The sequence below is a fragment of the Strix aluco genome, chromosome 23 (genome assembly GCF_031877795.1).
Source record: "Strix aluco isolate bStrAlu1 chromosome 23, bStrAlu1.hap1, whole genome shotgun sequence".
Taxonomy (NCBI): Eukaryota; Metazoa; Chordata; class Aves; order Strigiformes; family Strigidae; genus Strix; species Strix aluco.
The window spans coordinates 2,175,207-2,197,131 of record NC_133953.1 but is presented as its reverse complement, the minus strand read 5'-3'; the positions used below and the strand labels follow the sequence as shown (position 1 = coordinate 2,197,131).

General features: G+C 43.3%; 1 protein-coding gene across 2 annotated transcripts; it reads left to right on the top strand.

The window, feature by feature from the left end:
• Positions 1–748: 748 nt before the first annotated feature.
• On the top strand, positions 749–20,785 carry BCO2 (beta-carotene oxygenase 2). Of its 2 annotated transcripts, none has more exons than XM_074848664.1 (12): positions 749–896; positions 7,238–7,442; positions 8,531–8,742; positions 10,232–10,347; positions 12,604–12,706; positions 13,906–14,034; positions 14,173–14,333; positions 14,902–15,069; positions 17,555–17,692; positions 18,372–18,554; positions 19,597–19,707; positions 20,088–20,785. In XM_074848664.1, exons 1-12 carry the CDS (start codon positions 788–790, stop codon positions 20,199–20,201), a joined length of 1,749 nt encoding a protein of 582 aa, XP_074704765.1. In that variant the 5' UTR covers positions 749–787; the 3' UTR covers positions 20,202–20,785. The 2 variants fall into 2 exon arrangements, with proteins under 2 accessions (XP_074704765.1, XP_074704766.1); XM_074848665.1 differs by lacking the exon at positions 749–896 and adding an exon at positions 3,516–3,528.
• Positions 20,786–21,925: the final 1,140 nt, after the last annotated feature.

The following is a 21,925-nucleotide window of genomic DNA, read 5'->3' as shown; positions in this document are numbered from 1 at the left end:
GAAAGGAGAGCAGTCAGGTGTTCACTGTGTCTTGTAGAAAGGACAAGAAGAAATCAGCAGATTTAGGATGAGTAATAATCTGTCCCATTTTAAGGACGGTGGAATGGGCTACCTAGGGTACTGTGTATGCTGCCTTGCTGTCTCTCAAGGGATAGGACAGATTTTAAGAGCTGTTTAATATCTGCAAACTGCTAGCAGCTTCCTCCTGGCATCCTGAACGAAAGGGTCCATCTAAGTTTGACACAGCAGAGCATGGCCTGTCACTGGTCCTTCCCTATCTGATCTGATGGTCTAATCAGGTGTGGCAACCAGTATTCCTGAAGCCTTGAGATTCTTTGGGGTACCAAATGGTTACTCAGATTTTGAAACAAAACAAAGAAAAAGCATTTTTGACAGGTGAAAAAGACAAGGTGACAAACTTTTTAAAAGAATTGCCTTGAAGCCTGACTTCCTTAGTACATGGCTACATCTCCTCTTCTCCCCTTTCTTCCAATTTCTCCAGCTACAACTGGCAAATAGTGATAAAGCATTTTTTGCACCAATAGGAATGTCTATTGGAGCGCTTCAGCAACTCGCCTGGCTCAGCTGCCCAGAGGGTCCCCGTCGCCGGAGCTGTGGAGTGGAGTGGAGTGAGTGGAGGCTCATCCATCGTGCCGTGCTAGGAGAGACATTCCTGGCTTTTATTCTGAAGTGATGATGTCTGCCAGCTCTCTGTAGCCCATCCACCAGTGCCGGCTGCACACTGTCATCCTGGCACCGGCACCTTTGCGTGACAATCTCCGATCGGATGCCTCCTTCTGAGCGGAATATGTTTTCCAAAATCCTTTCGACTGCCATCAGCCTCCTGCTTGCTAATTTGCAGCATTTCCTCTGCTCTTTGATGCAGTTCATTCCAGGTAAAGTGCATAAACAAATCCTTCTATCCCATCGTCTTGGAAAAGGGTTTTCTGTTGCTGTTAAGAGCTGCTGCTGACACAGGTTGGTAGAGTGATTTCATTTCTGTTGATCAGAAATTAGGAACTAAGCAACTTGAAGTGTTTGACAGAAGCCGAAAATTCTTGGTTATTTATTGAAAAGATAAACAGGAGAGGCACATAAATATATCGCAGAGATTCCCTCGGATTACTAGTATATACTGATGGTTTAGAGCTGGGAAACCAGAAGACAGCAGATTCTGCACGGGAACCTGCTGTGGGACATGTAAGCGGGCTGTGCAAGGGAGAGGGTTGTTTGGAGCAGCGACATTACTGAAGCTTTGATCTGAACATACAGGTGGGAAACTACTGCAAGGGATCTTGCATCACCGCTGAACTCTGCAATCTGTGCCATTGTTGCCCAACTTGAATTTTTTTTTTTTGTCTTGAGAGTGAGATCTGTTATCACAAAATAGGCACCAATAAAGATCATGACTTCATTTAGCAGAATCTCTGCTTTTTAATGGTAGTGGTGTTTTTCTTCCCTTTGGAATCAAAGGATTGCTTCTGGGGTATCCAAAGATCTGAAAGGTTCTCAAACCTGCCTTGTTGTGCCACCAGAACACATGGATACAAATTTAGGAACAGTCCAGGAGGTTTCTTTTTCGCTGCACGTTACTAAGTTGGTGTAAGGTGTGTGTCATCAACTACATCTGTGAGATGCAAGACAGAAAATTCAGTGGCAGAGTAATTAATGCAAAATAAATGACCAAATACTAACTCTAGCATTGGGAATGTTATATGAAACAACCTATGGAATTAGCATTTCAGGGTGTGATAAGGTACTTTCCTGCTGGGAAAAAAGCCTATATGCACAAATTTATAATGCTCTTTTGATCTGCTAGCAGATTGCAGCAACTGTATAATCTTGTTTAAACTGGGGATCTCTGCTAAATTTCAATTTTCTTGCACTCTACCTCTTCCATTATGCTTTGAAGTTGAACTGCGTAGGAACATAAAGAACTGTGTTTCTTGTTTTGATTACCTGAGTGACATGAAAAGCCTGAAAATTTCCTTGCCTCATTTTCTGTATCTTTTTGAAAATTATGGATTTTCCCTGCCTTTTACTAAGTTCTTCTTGATAAAGCTTGCTGACACAGCATTGTCTCAATTTAGCTAAAGGTGAGTGTTGCATCATTAAAAAGAAAACCCTCTATTATTTGTTCAGGCATTTGAGTGAGACAGTGGTAATAAAAAAGTGTGAATAAAATTTATTCCATCCGATATATTTCCTGTGACACTGGCAGAGTTTTCCTACCTCACCAGTTCATAGAGCCTGTCTAGGATAAGTGTTCCAAGGACTTGATTGTGTAAATCAATATTTAACAAAGAAATTACACTTTCTTTGTGTCAGAAAAAAAACACCCCCGAAGTGTAGAATCTGTTTCTACAGGTGACGTTGGGAAATCAACAGATGTTTCATATGCAAGAGGTATGCACAGTTCACAGTTGCTTTTCTCCCTTATCTCCCTTTGACAAGCCTTTCTCCACTCCTTTTCTCAATTTCTTTTTCCCTGTGTTTTCTGTCACTTCTTTTATGTTCTTTCCTTCTTTGCCTGTTAGCAAGAAAGTGGGTGGCTGAGCCCCTGACAATGGGAAATCAACAAGCTAGATGGAACAAGGAGTCAAGTATGGGGACTTCTGAGCAGACACAAGGCAAGTGCAACAACTTCAGAAATCAGTGTGGGCCACTCAGGTGAGCTGAGGGGTTCAACCCTGGTGAAGGCAGAGGGTGTAGAGTCTGGATAGCACAAATCAATAGCTACAGCAACTCCAGTTTGGGATGGGGGGATGGGGAAAGCTCGTTTCCTTGCCCTGTTGTTCCAATCTGTGATTTACAGGGACCATAATGGGGCCTGTATCTTGTGGCAGAGGATTTCCAAATCAGCTGTAAGGTTACGCTGAATTTGCATGAATCCTCAGGGAAAACAGAATTCTTGCTTCACCCTCCCTGCTTGAAGAATATCAACTGTGAGCGTTCTGTTTACTGAAATCTGCCCTTAAGTCTGCTCCTGGATGTCCTTCTGAGTCAAGCAATTAGACTGCAGTTGCATGTAGAGACAAATGTTGGTGGTCCCCGTGCCTTGGATTTGAATACGTAGGTTAAAATCAAAGTGGATTTGATATATCCAGTGTGATTTCAATTTCATGCCTAGCAAATGCCTTCTGTGTTTCCTCCATCTGCTGTTAAGATTTTTCTGTCCCACTGTCCTGGTTTCAGCTGGAATAGAGTTAATTTTCTTCCCAGTAGCTGGTGTAGCACTGTGGTTTAGATTTAGTATGAGAATAATGTTGATAACACAGAGATGTTTTTAGCTGATGATAAGTAATGTTTATACTAAGTCAAGGATTTTTCAGCTTCTCTTACTTTGCCAGCAAGAAGGCTGGATGGGCACAAGAAGCTGGGAGAGGACACAGCCAGGACAGCTGACCCAAACTGGCCAAAGGAATATTCCATACCATATGACATTATGCCCAGTATATAAACTGGGGGGAGTTGGCTGGAAGGGGCGGATCGCTGCTCGGGGTCTGGCTGAGCAACAGTCAGCGAGTGGTGAGCGATTGCACTGTGCATCACTTGTCTTTCTTGGGTTTTATTTCACTTTTTTTGTTATCTTCCTTTTCATTACAACAACAACTATTACTAGTATTATATTTTAATTTTAATTTTTATTTCAATTATTAAACTGTGCTTATCTCAACCCAAGAGTTCTACCTTGTTTTGATTCTCCTCCCAATCCTACGGTGGGAGGGTGAGGAGGAGTCAAGGAGTGGCTGTATGGTGCTTAGTTGCTGGCTGGGGATAAACAACACCCACCCATTGCTGTTTAAGAGCAATTTAATGTCTGATTCATTGCTACCCAGAGCAAGGGGGGTAGCTTCTTCTGTACAGAAACTTTTTCAAGATCCTTGTCCTTGGTTCCACTTTTTCTGGATATAAATAATCAATGCCAGGATGTCAGCTTGTGACAGGCAGAGAAATCATGGCACACAGCTCTTTGAATAGGAACAGACAGTGCCAGGGTATGAGAACTCTGTAGTAATTGCTTACAATCTTTAGAAAAGATTGTCAATGTAACAGCTTTTAGTATTAAACTATGATTAAATTTGGAGGGTAGACTTTATTAGATTTTTTTTTTTTTAATAGGGAAGAAGTGTAGGATGTGCAGCCACGGTGGGGTTTTTTTTCTTCTTTTTAAATACAGCTCTGGTCACTCACAGATTAAAAAACAAAAAGATTTCCGTTGATGTGTTTGTTCTGTATTGTACTGTCCTGCATATGTATTGCAGCAGCTTGATTTTTTTGGAATGAGTGCAAGCCTTTCCTGTGCTGGCGGGGGAATGAGTTGCACTAGGTCCTTCTGGTCTTAGCTCCATGTGCTAATTAGCCTGTGGTATTTGCTGCTGATGATCAAATCTCAGTACTGTGCAAAGGTAATGATTCCTTAAAAAAAGAAAAAAAGGGGCAGGTTGCATAAAGTTCCTGCAAAGAACCTCTCTGACCACACCCACTCAACCCCCCTTGCCTCTCAAATCTGCACTGCTTTGTAGATGACAGTCACTAAGGCCCTCCCTGACAACGTCTTATTTCCAGATTAGACCAGAGATCTGCAATAGTGAGGCAGTTTACGTAATGCAAGTAAAAGATCCATTTTTTTTGTGTTGTGCCAAGTTTAGAGGAGGTCATTGCTTATTTTTGTCTTCTGTTTCTTGTCCTGAATCTCCTCAGAAGGAACTCACCAGAGCAAACCTGGTGGGTTTTTTGGTTTGTTTGGTGGGGTTTTTTTTGGTTTTGCTTTGTTTGGGTTTTGGTTTTTTTTGCACCCTTCCCCTCCTCCTGGCTTTTCAGCTTTGTCCTAGAATGACTTACCATGTTTCTAAAATCTTCTGTTTTGATTCATCTGGGTATTATGATTTGATTACATTTTGCATGCATGACTGTCAGCAGCTTCAGGTCATTTGAGTAGTTCCCAGAAGGAAAGATAGTACATTATTGTGCTAGGCTTGTTTCTTTCTGGTCTGATAGGATGGAGTATTAACTTACACATTCTTGTAGTATATAGCCTGTTCTCAGACACTTTCCGGACTATGTCTTGAAATGAATCCTAAGCAGATGAATTCTAACTAGATCAGATTTCAGGAAGGATTACTAAGATGATCATGTGAATGGCAAGGTTATCACAGGGGAAGGAAAACCAAAGGAACTTCTCCTGCCTGGCTTAGGAAGTGATACGATTCCTTGCTCTAAATACAGTGTGTGGTAAACACAAGAGGGAGAAGTACCAAAGACACATAACAGCGCTGACTGAACAAGGGGGATAAACTGTCCTATGAATAAAATCCTTCTGTAAATTCAAAGGATTTTTCTAATCATCTGGGCAATGAGCAGTCTTCCAAAGAGGGGATGAGTGCCAAGAAACATAGGAACTTTTAAACGAGAGTTCATATATATATGACTTCTGGGGACAGCAGCTGGGAGGAGATGACCCAGGAGGGCTTTTCCAGTCCAGTTCAGGCTCTTTCGTGAAGTTTATCTTTCTAAATTCCTGTGTGTAATTGCACTGCTCTCCAGGAAGTTTCAGTGCAGTGCCATCCTTGGTCATGCCATCTTTGTTTCGGCTTGGATGCAAAAATGTCTCTTTGGGGACATGTTGCTTTCATTTTTTCAGTATATTTTACATCTTTACAAACTGTAGCTTTGCCTACTAAAGCTGCATTTCTGCAAATACTGTCACTAAACCTGCCAGGTGTTGGTTGATATGAAAAGCCTCTACTTCCTTATGTCTGAGGAAATACTCTGAAGCACTACTGTTGGGATCAGATTGAGTGCTTCATATAGGATTTAATCAGAGCTTAGTTGAATTTTAAGAGGGAGAGGATGTTGGTGGTTTGAGGTTAATTACGTTAGTGCTGCAGCCTGAATTCTTTATCTAACTGACTTACCATATTAGAGATCTAAAGAAGGATTTGAGGATTGGCAAACCAGAGAACTACATTGAAGGAATCTTGCAGTTTACCTTCCTGCATGCCTAATACCCATTCTGTCGGTGGCTGTTCTAAAGAAGCAAGTTTAGAAAAATGCTGTCTGCCAACTCAGTTCTTTTGCAGGTGTTCTCCTGTCTGAAATAGCAAATTTCCTCTCTAGATGTGAGCACATGGTTTCAGAGGCTCACAGGTAAATTGTGCAGCAGCTTCACGTAATCACCTGGATAAAAGTATGTAGGCTACAAGAAGCAGTGGTGAAAGTGACAGTATGACCAGGACAAATTGCCACCCCAGAAAACCAGAAGGAAGTTCAGTATCAGTCTGGACTCTGTTCAGTGTGTGGTCTTGTCTGTACTGGACCTGGTTCAGGAATGGATTTCTGTATGCCATGCTGTCCTTTTTTTATCAGTATTTCACTTACACCTAAACCTTCATCAGTTCTACTTTAGTTCAGGGCTCAGTGGTCTTGTGGTGAGGATGGAGCAGTGTAGCAAAGGAACTCCACTGACCTGTGGACATGAAACCTGTGATAGATGAGGAGGTGACAGCATTGGGAGGGGAGGCAACAGCCTATGTACATTCTAGGTAAATCCACCTCTGCAGCTAAATGGATTGCTAAAACAATCCTTGTGTTGATGAGGCTTTGCACGCCAGCCTGCTGGAGCCAGTAACTAACTGTGTGCTGTCAGCACGCAGCATTCCAATCAGTTCATGCTTTCTTGGTGCTTTTGTCCTGTAATTATATAAGGGGGATACTTCATTCAAGCGAGGCTCCATCAGAAATTATCCTTTTCTGTTATTGTGTATTTACATACCAAGTAAATCTGCTTAATTTGTTTTGTGCTGTCCTGTAGATGCATTTCAGCTCAATTTCATTTGTGTTCTTCCTGACTTTCTTTTTTGGGGGGGTGCGGTTATTTTTGGTTTTGGTTATTTTTTGTGCAAGGGAAAAAGTCAGTGATTGCCTTTTTGACCTTTAATGAAAAGAAAAGATCTGTTCTTTCCTATCATCACTTATTTTATTACCTCATTTGGACTGCAGAACAGGCGTCTCTAATGGATTAACTGCAGTGGAGTCAAATTCACTAGATTTTCAGCTCCCTGTGGATGTGTGGGGTATTATGGGAACAGAGCTTTAGTTTAAACATCCACTACAATTTGGCTGCTTGCAGAATGCTGAATGCTATTCTTGTGGACATCCAAGCTCTAGCAATTTTCTGTTTATTCAGGTGAAAATCTTACTTACCTGCTTTATGTTCTCACTACTTTCTTTGCAGGTTTAAAGAATTTCCTGCCCAGCCCATCAAAAGAGCAAATCACCTTCCACAGCCCCAAGGGTTTGCAATGCATCTCACCCTTAATTCAAACGGTAAAGGAGACCCCTCAGCCCATCACAGCGAAGATCAAAGGACATATTCCCGAATGGATTAATGGCAATCTTCTGAGGAATGGTCCTGGGAAGTTTGAATTTGGTGAGGAGAAGTAAGTCCGGGTTTGGTGAGTTTGTCAAATGATTCTGGCCCGAGCGCTACCTGAACCTAAAAGGGACCCCCCAAATGTCTCACCACTGTTTGGAGCCCCTTGTAGTTTCTTTTTAAGTAAGGGATGGAAGAAATGCTTATGTTGTCATTCTTTTAAGACAGTTGCTCCCTCATCTGGAAACTCCCAGTGGGCTCTGTGAAAATAGGAGCATGGTTCACTTATTAAGGATGGAGAAGCTGAGTCACAGAGAGGCTGTGACTTACTCAGAATGATATAATGAGGGAACAGAGCCAGGGATTAAAATATCCACAGTCCTAGTCTTTCATCATTAACAAAAGTCCATCCCACAAGCACTGTAAAATCCGGGGCAAGATTCGTAAAGTTGATTGCACTAAATTGTGAGAGTTGCTTTAGAAGCAAATCCATTTAATTTTAAAAATAATATATTAAAATATTTCAAGAAGGCAACTACTGTCTTTGCCTTGGAATCTGACATTCTAGCTAATTGGCAAACCTAGCTCTTCCTCCAACAAAGCTGATGGCAGCAACTGGCCAAAGGTGATAATCTTATCGTATTTCCAGAGACCATAAGGTTTTCTCAAAGTCTCAGAGATCTCTCGTTTCGGAGAGGATAGCATCCTGCAAACAGCTGAGAGCTGAAGGCTCCTTCTTGTGCGGTTTGGCTTTCAGTAATAATTGCTATTGTTGTTGTACAGTAAAGCCCAATTTCTATTTCCTGTGCAGAAGTCTGCAGAGTGACTGGTTTACCAGTATAGATTATTTCCCCCAAAAGCTTTAACATTTTCGGAAGTCCCTAAGGTCCACTTTCAAAATTAATATAGGGAGCCCGAATCTCACTCAAAGTCAGTGTCTAACTTCAGGTCCCACAGCTGCAAATACACTTGATTTGTTCCACACAATTCAAATATTTTCCCAGACTCATCACAAGGCTATGCATGCTTAAGTGTTCATGGGATCTGGACATTATCTTTTTACAAACAATAATAAAGCTAAAGGCAAGAGGGAACAGTATAGCAGAACATCATATAATGCCCAACTGTTGTTCTCTTATTTATCTCTTCTTGAAGATTTAACCACTGGTTTGATGGCATGGCCCTGCTGCATCAATTCCAGTTGGAGAATGGCACAGTGACATACCGGAGCAAGTTTCTGCAGAGCAGTTCCTACCTGACTAACAGCCAGCACAACCGCATCGTGGTCTCAGAATTTGGGACGCTGGCTATGCCAGACCCATGCAAGAGTGTCTTCGGGCGCTTCATGTCACGCTTTGAGATGCCACGTAAGAGGGTTTCTAAGAAATAAGAAATGTTCTGAGATTTTCTTGGGGAGCTTGTGGTTAGGTTTAAAGGGAGACATGAGGAAGTCTGGTAGGCCTATTCCGAGCCCATATTTTTCTTAGAAGATGATTCCTTGGAACAACAACAACAACAATGCAAGTTGGTGTCAGACTTAGCTGGGAGAGGCACATTCGGTTTAATGTTTTAGTGCCACTTCAGCTCTCTCGATTCCAGAGTTTGTTGCAAATTTCCAACAGAAATCTTTCCCCAAAGAACACCCTGTGCAGTCCTGATAATGAGCATTACAATCTGACGTTCTACCTGAGATGCAGCTTTGCCCTTAAAACACCTTGCCTTGCTAAGCTTGTAGGGTAAGTGGGCTAATCCTTCCCTTCCTGTACTAAGGTGCTGAGTAGAGTGCGAGACGGTATTGCACAGGAATGGAAGTACCATTACCTATAGGATTCCGTGTATGTCAGGAAAGAAATAGGCTTAAATGCAAGCAAAGTGCTTTCCACTAAAACCAGAACAGACCTAAAGTTTGCAACTTGTTGCTCATGTGTGTGACCATCTTCTGCTTCTTATCTTCCCTGAGGAGATGGATCCTGTCCTGCCATGTCATCTGTTCTCTCAAAGGTGCTGATACATTCACTTCTGCCCAGCTCCCCAACTCCTCACCCTACCCCAGGTCTCTCAATAAATTTCAGAACTACCTACATCCCCCATCTTCTTTTCCAAGCTCCAGCAGGTTGGTCCTGCACACCCTTGCCTATTGGGCTCTTTAGACACATGTATTCCTCACTACAAGAAGGCCGGTGCTCCAGGCTTTTCCTGTATCAGCTTCAGGCTCTGTGTTCACCACACACACAATGTCCAGCTGGGGGGAATCACTTTTTTTTCAGCTCTTCGCAGCCACCTGGCTAGTGAGCCTCAGCTCCCCTAGGAGTAGCAAGAACAGCTCTGGCTGTTGTGTGTGTGTAGCTCTCAAAAGGCATCTCCTTGACTCAGTTTTAAAGAGAAAGAGAATAGGGAAGAAGAAGCATTCCCTGTCCAAGCCGTGTCACACAAATAACAGCCCTGCCCTCCCCTGAACCCAAGTTGTAGCTTCAAGTCTTGCCTCTCTTGTTTCCAGTGCTGTAAGTCAAACATGACACTCTTCATGTGGTTGTCAGAGGAGACGACTTTGGCTAAGGAGGAAAGGGAGAGGGATATGAAGAAATAAGAGGTCAGAAACAAAGGGTGTATGGATTATGAAGATTATCTTGGCTTCACTGAAGTGATTTCCCAAGAACCAGTCCTTGTCCTTTTATCCTGATCTCACCTGTGCAGACAGTTTCCTGAGTGCCTTTGTAGATTTGTGAGATATTTCTAATCAACCACAGAGGGGTTAGTGACATTGCAAATGGGTTTATTTGTTTAAACAACTCTAACGTGCTGTAATGTCATGCGAGTTTAAACAGTGCTGTATACAACTCCAGAATTTCATTTCAGAACCAAGTGACAATGCCAGTGTGAACTACGTTGTGTATAAAGGAGACTATTATGTCAGCAATGAGAACATCTTCATGTACAAAGTGGACCCGGAAACACTTGAAACGAAGGAAAAGGTGTGGGCAGGTGGGATAAGGGTGTTAGCTTATGGTACAGGAGAATCACTCCTTGCTGTTTCTAAGAGCAGCAAGGGGGAATCCACATTCCAAAAGAAATGGTAAGTGCAGCTCTGGCCCATAGCCATAAACATCTCTTCATGGTGTGCTTGAGTCCCTGAAAAATCTACTTAGCAGTAAGGCAGCTTTCATGAGTGAAGATTCAGTCACTGCCCACTGCAGCAAGCAAGGGGAGAGACAGATATAGACTCATTTCCGTTTGGGTACAGCTGGCATTCTTCCAGTGTACTTGCTACTTGTCTGGACTTGTCTGTACCTACCAGTGTGTGAAGAATGAAAGTGCATACAGGAAGAAGTTAACATCACCCATCTGAGATCTGTATTCTTGCCCTGTCTCTTAATTCTTCCTATCTGTTCCCTTTATCTCCTTCTTACACCCACAGCTTTATATGCTCCAAAATGGCCCTTCAGTCTCAGTTAAAACCTCTGTTGCAAATGGGTGGTGAAGTCAATGTAAAGTCAAGTCAAAGTTCAGCTGCCACTTTATTTTCTCCCATGCTAGCAAATAAACAAAGAGTGGAAGTCTTCCTGTATGTTCTGTGCATCGTCTCACAGGACTTTGGCTGTATTTGAGGGAAGAATATGACCTGTGAAATGACAGCAGAAGCTGTATGTCCCCCTGCCTGCACCCTTAGAGGGGATTTGGGTATTTGCTGGGCTGGACAACTGTAAGAAGGACTGAGGAAGGATTCTACCATTCCTAAATCAGTACTAACTACTGCGCCTTTAATCCCACAAAATACCAGGTTCAGCGCACCCTCAGATCTCGAGGGAGGCATTCCAGGAGTCCCTCTCCCTACAGGATCAGCTGTGAGTCATGAAGACACTCTGTGAAGTACAGCATGCTACTCGCATATTGAAATGCAGAGTTTCGTTGTGGGAATTAAGAACTGGTAGTTAGCAAAATGTAAACTTGACCTTGAGGTTAGAAGAATGATTGTGGATAACTGAGGCAGCATTACGGAACGCTGTGTTGTGAGTGTCAGAAACAGCAGGCGCGTGGTGAGCGTGCAAGCAGTAAACAGACAAAACCTGAAGGTCAGTAGGATGTAGAAGTAAAAACAAACCTATATAAATAAGTGGTAATAAATTGGGAGCTTGCAGACAGTGCAGCGGCATTTGCTCTTGGCAGTGCTGCCCCTTCAACAAACTTGAGTGAGTTTGTCATGGTTCAGCGCCTCGCCCTGATCCCGGCTGGTCCGAGACCGGCCTTTGATGATTTGCTAGTTTATCCGATTTGTAAGCCATAATGCAGTGATGAAAAGATGTGTGGGTACTTTTAGTTTGAATGTTCAGCTCTGTTGAACCATCTTGTCATTAAAAACAAAATTCCCCTTGAGCTTCTTTTTAGATGTAGACTGGTATTTTTTGGCTAAGTGAAGAAAAGGGAGGGATGATTTCACATTTAAACTCTCCAATTTGAGATCCCTTTAAAGGACCTGGTTTTCTGAGCTTCCGGTGGTGTAGCACTCTTCTACTGGAGCCTTCCAAAGGGTTGCAGGTTGGGTACTTGAAAGCCTTTTTTTAAAACTTTTGGAAAAGAAGCATATCTTCTATGCTTTAATGTTTCAGTGCATGGATTGATCTCCCTCTAACTTTTTCCTTCAGACTTTCTTCCCAACACATCTCCTCCACTGTCTGAGCCCAAACCACATCCTAACCCAGGAACTAGGAATACATGTTAGCAGTACTCTTGTGCCTTTGCCCTAACTGTTCCTTCTAGCTATAGACAGTGAAGCTAAACCATTTTCTCTGGGAGAAGAGTAAACCCTGACCATCAGTTAGCTATGTGTGCTTTCAAAAACCTTGGTGATTTTTTGGGGCAGTGACTGTCTCTTCACGCATGTCTGTCTGCAGTTATTACATGGGGCCCTCGCTAAAATGCTCATATGGGCAAAATTCCCACTGTGTCAGCATTTCCTGCCATTAGTAATGTTCATGTCTCCCAGAGAAATAGCTAGTGCCATTCGTCCCATTTTACTGGTAGTAGTAACACAGAGAGAAATGTCGCTAATTTTCAAGGATTTCGGGAATATTGCAGGCAAAATGAAGGCTGAAGTCCAGATCCCACATTAGGGCTGTAATCATCAAGCTAATCTTCCTCAGACTTTCACAAAACTGACATTTAGAAAGACTGTGGCTTGCTACAGAGCAACAGGAAACTTTATACTGACTGAAAATCTTTTGCATTTGCAGGTAGACTGGAGCAAATTTGTTGCAGTGAATGGGGCCACTGCTCATCCTCATTATGAGTCTGATGGGACAACGTACAACATGGGCAATTCCTATGGGAAACATGGTAAGACTGGGCATGACCAGGCCTGGTTTGTGGGCAGGGTACGGCTGCTTCGTGCTGCTGCTCCAAGGAGCAGGTGTTGAAGAAACTTCAGTGTCTAAAGAGACCTTGAAATTGCGGTTTCTCTTTATGTCAAAGTAATGGCAAACAAGATTAGTTCTTATTGCAGGGTGTCAGTCTGTCTCATAAATACGGCTTCTCTCAGCAGTTAGTTTCTAATGCTTCTGACTTTGGCCTGTGAATATCCAATGGATTCCCCTCTTCCTCTCCCAAGCTCTGAGGGAAAACATGAGAAAGATTTTTAAAGTCCCATCCAGCATTGAAGCTCATCCAAAGAATTTTGATAATTAGCCACATATTTTCCACTTACAATAATTGGTTTTGATAAGGTCCATAAGGGTTTATACAGGAGAGAAGATGGAATTATTACAATGACCTGGCTATCTTACAGCAAAGATGAATTTTCTGGGATATTTTTCTTCCTCCCAAAATTATGAGCGTTACATCTAGTTGGGATCTAGTTACATTGACATGGCTGCTCAGAGTAGGCATTCACCGCTAGTTACATGAGAGCCTTCTTTTTCAGATGCCTGAGGCCTGTGCAAAGAGCCACTGCCCTTTAATATGATACCTCAGGCTGGTAGCAGTTCACAAAACAATTGCCCAGTTTTGACCATTTTTCATTCTTGTTCCTTTCATTTCCTTTTGGCTTTAGCAACATCTAGCTTTGCAGCTCATGCTGTTTTCAGCTGGAGAGACTGAAGTGTAGGTTATTATTCAAATGTGCCATTCTTTCCTGCCCATATGCTCAGATTTATTAAATGAGCGTCAGTCATCACCAAGGCTCAAAATTTTCATTTCCTTTGATACACAAGCTATGAACTTGGTTTTCTTCCTGATCCTGTTATTACAGGGTACTCTAATTTAACATAAGGAACGCATTCCAGTCAGTAAAATTAGATGGCAGTCTACCAGACTGAGAAGATCCTTCTACTTCCTTTCAAGCTTCTTTGTTTGCTAGGAAATCCTCTGTAGATTGTCCTGTTGACTTGATAACTGGCTTTTTGTTTTCTGCTCAGTTTAGCTATGACCATGGTTCCTAGTGTTCTAGGGAAACAGAAGGGAACAGAGCCTGACTTAGTTTTCATGCATGTGAACAGTCTCACATCTCAGTGGTATTGAACACCCTTTCTCCTTTCCAGGGTCTAGGTATAATATCATTCAGGTCCCTCCACAAAAGTCGAACTGTAATGACACATTAGAGGGAGCGAAAGTGCTGTGCTCCATTGCTCCAGTGGATAAGTTGAAACCCTCCTACTATCACAGCTTTGGTAAGAATGCTTTCTATCTCAAACTCTGTGGATTTAGCTTACTGTGAGGCAGAAAAGGCTGTTCACTGCCGTCTGCCTGGAGATTTTTTATTGTCTCATTTGCCTAATGCTCGATGATATTTCCTTCTTTTTTTTCAGGAATGAGTGAAAACTACATCATTTTCATTGAGCAACCCATCAAGCTGAATCTGTTGCAGATTATTACTTCCAAACTCCGTGGGAAGGCCATTTCTGAAGGGATAAGCTGGGAGCCTCGGTACAATACTTGCTTCCATGTGGTGAATAAGCACACTGGGGAGGTAGGTGGATCTTTGGCCTGTCCAGCAACTGTGCAGCGGTAGCTGTAATCTTAGATCCCAAGAGAAGAGTGCTGGGAAGCAGCCACAGATAGCTCTATGAATCAATCCAGAAGTTACTGCAATATAGGCTTTATAAGCATGGGCGTAGGTTTGCTAGAAAAGGGATTAATTCTTGCATTTTCCTCTCTATTGATTAATTTCTTTGCCAGCCCTAAAAGAACAGGCAGAAATAAGCAGTTTGGGGTTCCTGGCACTGCAGCACAGGGACTGAAATGCAGTTCCCAAGTACTACGGAGTATAAAAAGGTCAGTCATAGCCTGGGAATGATGCTGTAGGGATGGAGCCATGACAGCAAGGGGCCTATCCTAGACTGCTTTACATTTTGGCATTTCTTCATCTGGTTTTGCCTACTTCCAGGCTTAAAGCAGCTCTTCCGTAGTAACACAGGGACACAAGACAAATACCAAGGAATGAGTGGGGAATGAAATGGGGGAGAGAAGAGAAAACTCTTTGAGGTGTGGCTAGGATCTTTAGAGAGGGAATTTAGCCTCCCTTATGGTCACTGTAGGTGCTGCCAGGGCAGTGGTGCAGTAAGCCCTTTGCTACTTTCCATCAAATCAATGCCTTTGAAGATCATGGCTGTGTGGTCCTCGATCTGTGCTGCCAGGATGATGGAACAACTCTGGCTACTTACAAACTTCAGAATCTGCGGAGGAGCGGGGAAGGCCTAGACCAGGTAAGATCTCTGCATTTGTGTTGAATAGGATCTGATGGGGCCCCATGCTGGTTGAGTTACTTTTCTGAAGCAAGGCTCAGGTTAGTAGAATGGAGATCACTATAGGGGACCACAAGGCAGAGGATGTGAACTGGGAAAAGGAACCACGACTATATGAAAAAACTAAAATTATGATCTATTTATATGTTGGTATTTTTATTTCCATTTAGCAGATAATCTCCATGGAGTGTTTCCTTGAAACTTTTCAAACTGGTGTGTAACACAGATCTCCATCAGCCTGGCAGAATGTATTTCTGTTTTAAGATATTGGTTTTAATGATACTAATTTTCCATATCCCTGCGTAATAAAATTTTTCCCCCAAGAAGTATGCAAAATAAGTTTTTGCCTGACTTTTAAAGGGCAAAAGAAAAAGAAAACCTGTTGTTTAAAGGCATTACTTCAGAAAACCAGCCTTTATTATGTAAATCACAGAAACACAAACATCACAGAAACCCCTACATTGTTCCTCACATTCGCCTCACAACAGCATGTACTCATAAATCACTTATTATGGCCAACTCTGTCAAAAACACCGTTTAAAGCCATATAAGAGGCATTACTTTGCATAGGTCATACACTGGAAAAGTGGGGGTGCTTTCAGTTTCTTGTACTGCAGATGCATTTATTGGAAACCCACCATACTGTGGGTGAAGGGCAGGCCTTTCTACAACATGTTCAGACAAATCTGAACTTCCTCTGTCTATGTTCTGAGCTGTCTAGAAGCAAGTCAGTTCTGATCTGAAAAGTGTATAGTTGTGTCTCCATAGGGTCTTTTTGTTCCTGTATTGTTTTTTTGCAAAGATGTGGTGAACATGAATTCAAGTACAGCATAGTGTTTATATGACCATTTGCTTTGCAAACTGATTCCAGCTTTTGCTCGGCTTTTTATGAACACAAAAGAGCTATAATTTGATCTGTCTGAAGGTGTCCTTATGTCAACATTAGGCATGTGTTTCCAACACCCACATTCTTTAACTGACAAGTAGCAGAGCCATTAAACTGTATACACACACACGAGTGCAAGTCATTTCAAAACAGAATCTTAAATTTATGCTGCACCGAAAGACTAAGGCATGCCTGAGCATGATTTGTCTGTTTTCCCCAACTCGTGTGTAGTGCTTTTGCTTGCTGACTAAACCACATTTTGTCTGGCAGAGTTCCTCAACCAGTCAGTTTACTGTGGCTACATAAAACACAGGTTTTGAAAATAGGGTTTCAAGATTGACACATATGATTAAAGTGAAGTTTCACATTGAACTGGTGAGTTACGAATTGAAGTAACTGAAAAACACCAAAACAGGGTCCTTGCCACCTATTTTATTTCGGAGGCTTACTATTTGGAAGTATTATGCGTTCTAAACTTGGCTTGTACAGAACTTCAGTGGCAACGGTGAAATTATTCCTCTCACGCAACCCACTGAATGTCTGCCACACTGGAGGCTGCTAGTTTGCTCTCCCCTTTGCTCCCCAAGTAAATCCACCACTACCCTCGACTTCCCAAACATGGAGCCCCTGTGTACCTGAGAACGGAAGAGGAAAATCATGCAGGCTAACTTCAGGCATTGAACTGCTGCTTGCCTCATCATCCAGGGGAGAGGGAGGCTCCTCCAGAGACTGATGTAGATCATTTAGTCAGATATTTCCAGTCATCCTCTGGACAAGCCCCTCCTTCCATTAATTTCACAGAGAGCCAACATTTATGCTCCAAGATTAACAGCAAGCAGTATGGTCGGTGTCCATATCATGTTGTCATCCCACAAAGATCTGAGACAGGCTACAGTCCGGCAGTTTTTCTTCTGAAGCTTTGTAACCACATGCAGTTTATATACTTACAAATTTCTTCTGCCATGCATGGTTCATATTATTTAAAATAATGTGGAAGTTTCTCAGTGCTTTGTTCAGCCTCAGGCTTCCAAAGTGGGACTGCCACTAGTCACCATAGGACTGTAGAGGGTGGGTTTCCAGCAGAGGTCTCCCCTCTGCTTGCTCTGTGCTACAGAGGTCCCATTTTGTGCAATTCCCCTATTAGCTCATGATCTTGGTTGGACAAGAAGGGCCTAAGTCACACAGTCAGTGGGGCATATATGGACATGTTGTAAAAAGAATCAATGTAAGTCTGTTTTAACTGAACAAAACACAGTGCAGCATATGTCCCAGTGCTGGATTTGGAGGATAACTGAGTGATTTGCATACCCAACTCAGCATTAGTTACTGTGAAAGCAGTGCTAAGCCATTTAATTGGTTGTCTTTTTGTTTTCTACTGTAAAGTACTGGAACAAGCAGAGCCCTTACCAGAACTTGGTAAAACACATAATAGAAAGAAGAAGAAGAATTCAGGGGTGGGAGGAATGTCTAAAACTTCAGAATTGCTCCCTAAAAGGGCACTTAGCCTGACATGCCACTCTCTTCTCTCTCCATCACCATAACTTTCTGTCTCTGCAATAGATTTATGACTCAGTATCCCGAGCTTTCCCTCGTCGCTTTGTTCTCCCACTGAATGTGAATTCAGACACACCTGTGGGGAAGAATCTGAACCCACTGTCTTATACATTGGCAAGGGCTGTGAAGGATGCAGATGGCAAGGTATGTGTTAAAGACTGCATTTATGGCTGTGGCAAGATTGCCTGCAACAGTTACCATCCTGTGCTATTATCTCTCAGATCTTGTCCACCAAGCAAGCAAGGTTTGGTCATTACTAAGATGTGACTTAGTGTTTTAGTACAAAGACTACCACATTTCCTTAAATGAGAGAGCAAAGACAGATTGTGACTTACCAAAAATGCCTAAGTGGATTATGAGCCTTTATGATAACTGGCCAAACTTCAGCTTCTTCATTGACAAAATCCTCCATGCTCTTACCTGGGTACAGAACTGCTTTTTGCTTCCAGCTCTGAACAGCCCTACGTAATTGCATTCGGTGGTATAGAACGTGTGATGTCCACTATGAGTGGAGTCATCTCTGTGTGCACTTTGTACATGAGATTGCTGAGTGCTGGACCTGGGATTTTCTGAGCTAGCAGTGCAGGAATACATGGACTTGCTGCTGTTTTTCACATTAGACTGATTCTTGAAGTTTCCGAGGTCTGTGATGGGTGAAACAGATAAGGAAGACAGAATTGGTGCTTCCACCTGCCTCAGTGCAACGTCAGGCTCATCTTTAAATGTTTCTTCTCCACAGTGGTTGTGCAGTGGGTTAGTGGGACCAGTCAGGACTGCCCAGTCAAAGCTAAACTGACACTCGTGTAATGCATACTTCTTCTAGGTCTGGTGCACACATGAAAATCTCCACCCTGAGGGCTTTGAAAAGGTTGGGGGCTTGGAGTTCCCCCAGATCAACTACTCTCGGTACAATGGTAGGAGGTACCGTTACTTCTATGGATGTGGTTTTCGGCATTTGGTTGGAGATTCTTTGATCAAGGTTGATGTGGAGACCAAGAATTTCAAGGTGAGGCAAAGTGAGATTATCTTTTTTCAGCAATGGGAGTCTTTCCACTGAACTGCCCTTGAAGATGTGTCATTTACTAGGCACTTTAGGGGTCTTTGTTCAAATGGGTCTGCGATGAGATTCCTAATTTCATGTCTCACCTAGCACCTTATGAATGCAGCACACTTACCAAAAAGGAGAGGATACCACTCCAGGTTCCTAGATAGATGATGGAACAGAAAGGGTTGGAGAAAGTGTGCATGTGTCTTCCAGGCTGAAGAAGAGTCATCTCTTACCAGACAGTACAGAAAATACCCAAGTAGCATAGGCAGTTGGAGATAAACTGCCAAAGTATTTATGACTTGGGCAAAAAACAAGGTTTAGGATATTTCTGAGTGCAAACACAAGCTGGGATTTTGCCTGTGTCTCCCTTAAGCAGGAAATAATGATCTCCAAAGCGTTAAACACTTACTAGTCAGAAACTTTCTTGGAGGCTAGAGAGAGTTAGGAATCCTTAGAAAGAGATGCCCATTTTGATTGTTCTGCTCCAGATACTCATTTTACAGTAAGAATGTCCTCCTTCAGCACAGCTTTGGGGTGCTATGGCTCTGCCTGCAATAGGAGCAGCAGCTATGCCCTCAGGTGGTGATGGTGATAGATATCCTCTCTGCTGGCATGGCACCTCTCTCTCTACACTGCCTGGGCACAACATGATCTGCACTAGGGTGGTGTGAAGGTGGCTGTGCCATCTAGGGTGGTGGTGTTTTCTGAGCTTGTGGCTTATAGCTGTGCCAGCACAAGCTGTTGGATGAAATAAGTAATAGGAACCCTTTTCACTGCCTGTTTGCATGATGCCTGGCACAATGGGCGTGCTGTCACAACAATGGCACCATCATACTACTGGAACCAAAAGAATTAATTAAAAGGTTGAACTATAGATTTCTTGGAGCATAGAGTATGCCTGGGTATTTTTGTGGGGAGCACTCCAACTTGCAACTCTGCTAACTGTAGCAGACAAGTATTAATGAAATGAAACACATCCATATGTTACTGTGCTTGCTAGATTTGGCAGGAGGATGGATCCTACCCATCAGAGCCTGTGTTTGTGCCAGTGCCTAATGCTACGGCAGAAGACAGCGGAGTCATCTTGTCTGTTGTGGTCTCCCCCGCTGAGGTAACTTACTGCTACTAGTTCATCAGAGTCACATAGCATTAGATATACTTTCCAAACAACAAAACTGAATTTGAGGCTCTCTGGCAGATAGTTCTAGCACCATGCTCCCCAAGGTGTGTGCCTCTTCAACTGCCAACCACAGCCAGGCAAACTTCAAGTCGGAGTGGACCTTGGAATGTCACCATTTCTTGAGTGGCATCTGTGACTATTAGTGCTCCTGGCCAACTGTCTGACAGGTTTAGTCTGCATGGTCTGGTTGTGCCTGACTGTATGGCCTGGTTGTACACTTGGGCTCCTTTGTGTGTGACAGATGGACTGGGTTGGACAGCAGAATGAAGTGCAGCCTGGGCACTCACTGCAGCTTTCTTGTTATCCTGCAGAACCAAAGTGCTTTCCTGCTTGTCTTGGATGCAGAGACCTTCACAGAATTGGGGCGAGCAGAAGTTCCAGTGCAAATGCCTTATGGATTCCACGGCATTTTTACTTCCCACTAACTGAACGCCTTGTCACCTTCTATAACTCAGGGCCAGGTCAGGCTCAGAAAGAAACCTCTGCTTTCCTTTACCTCCCGCCTTTGTATTATGTCCTGGATGAAGGAACTGCTTTGTCTCTATCATAACCTCTGAGTTACTGCTGTATTCCTAACAATATACAGCAAAGCATCTGAGGAAGGCAGAAGGCCCTCCACTCAAACAGCCCACTGCTTTATCTTAATTTTCTGACTATATTGATAGACCAGTTAGCAGCAGTTCACAAAGGCTGCCATGCGTAAGGCGTGCAAGGGAGGAAATGGAGACTAATATGACCATTACCTTCAGGTGGTGGCAATGCACTCTGAAGGGAAGAGAATAGGGGTGCTTAGGGCAGTGACTTTGGCTGAAATATGTAAAGCAGAAGAGAGGAGTAAAACCAGTGAGTAACAGGTGGGCCCAATGAAGGGCTGTAATTTCACCCCCATTGCATAAAAATTGCCTTCAGTAAACTCCAGAAGGTAGATGCACCCAACCACAGAAGCTGTACTTGTAGTGCTTTCCTCTGTACACTAACAGTGACCTCAAATAAAACCTTGTGAAGTTTCTTCCTTTCTTTCCCTGCCCTCACCAGACCCATGGCCAACTTTGTGCTGTGCCACAAGAGGCAACAGGTGCAACCCTGACACGCACCTTATTATATTACATGGTCTTGTAGACATGCACAACACGTCTCCACCATGCTCCTGCTTAAACAGCCTATCTGGATACAGCTCTGATGGCTAACAGTTCCTGCCCTCCTCGTAATTCAACCAGTATGAAACGTGTAGAACTCCATTGTGGCTTTGATATCCCTTTGCTCTGAAGTTGAGCAGATCAAACTCAAACACCCTCTCATATGCTTGCTTCCTCACCCAGGCTCCTGCAGTTCTTGAACTCTGAGGTGTAGGTGGATAGGTGTGTTGAGGGAAGCCCTCTGTAACAGTTCACTTGCAGGCTCTGCCTTTAGGACACTGTGAAAAGTGAAGGCTTTCAGGAGAATGGATTCCCCTCCTGGCTTAAGGACTTTTTATATTGCTTCATTGTGAGGAGACTGGAGAATGTTTTGAACCATGTCCTTAAGAAAAAATGAGCCCTTGTGCCCTAGGGTTTCAAGGAAAGCCCTTGCTTCCTATTTGCAAACTTGCTTTGCTTTTTTTTTGGACTCCTGATGTTCTGGAGGCCAGCCCAGACAGAACAGAACCAACTCAGAGCTGATTCACGCTACCCAAACAACCCAGCTTTATCTCCTCTCTGGCCTTTCTTTACCTCACTTGGGAAAAGGTCTTGGGAAAAGACAAGGGAGAGAAACGGGTTGTACACCAGGGCTGCAGCACTGGGAGAAGGCAGAGGGAGAGGCTCATGCCAGAGCTGATCCGACAAAGCCACTAGATGGCAAACACCTCCCGTTGCTGGTGCTCCAGGCCTCCCAACCGGCTGCCTCTACTGCAGCCGGCCCCCTGTCAGTAACTTGCCGTGTCAGCCGGCGGAGTTGCCCTCCTGTAGCCACAGCGGGAGAGAACAAACCCCAGCGAGGTCACATCCCCAGGACTGGAAGCTGAACGGTGCTAAGGAAGTGCTTAATGACAGTGGCCATTGCTGTTCTTTTTTAAACTTGTTTTTCTTGGTGAGGTGAAAGAAGGGGAAGGTGTCCCTGCCCATGACGGGGGGTTGAAACTTGATGATCTTTAAAGGTCCCTTCCAACCCA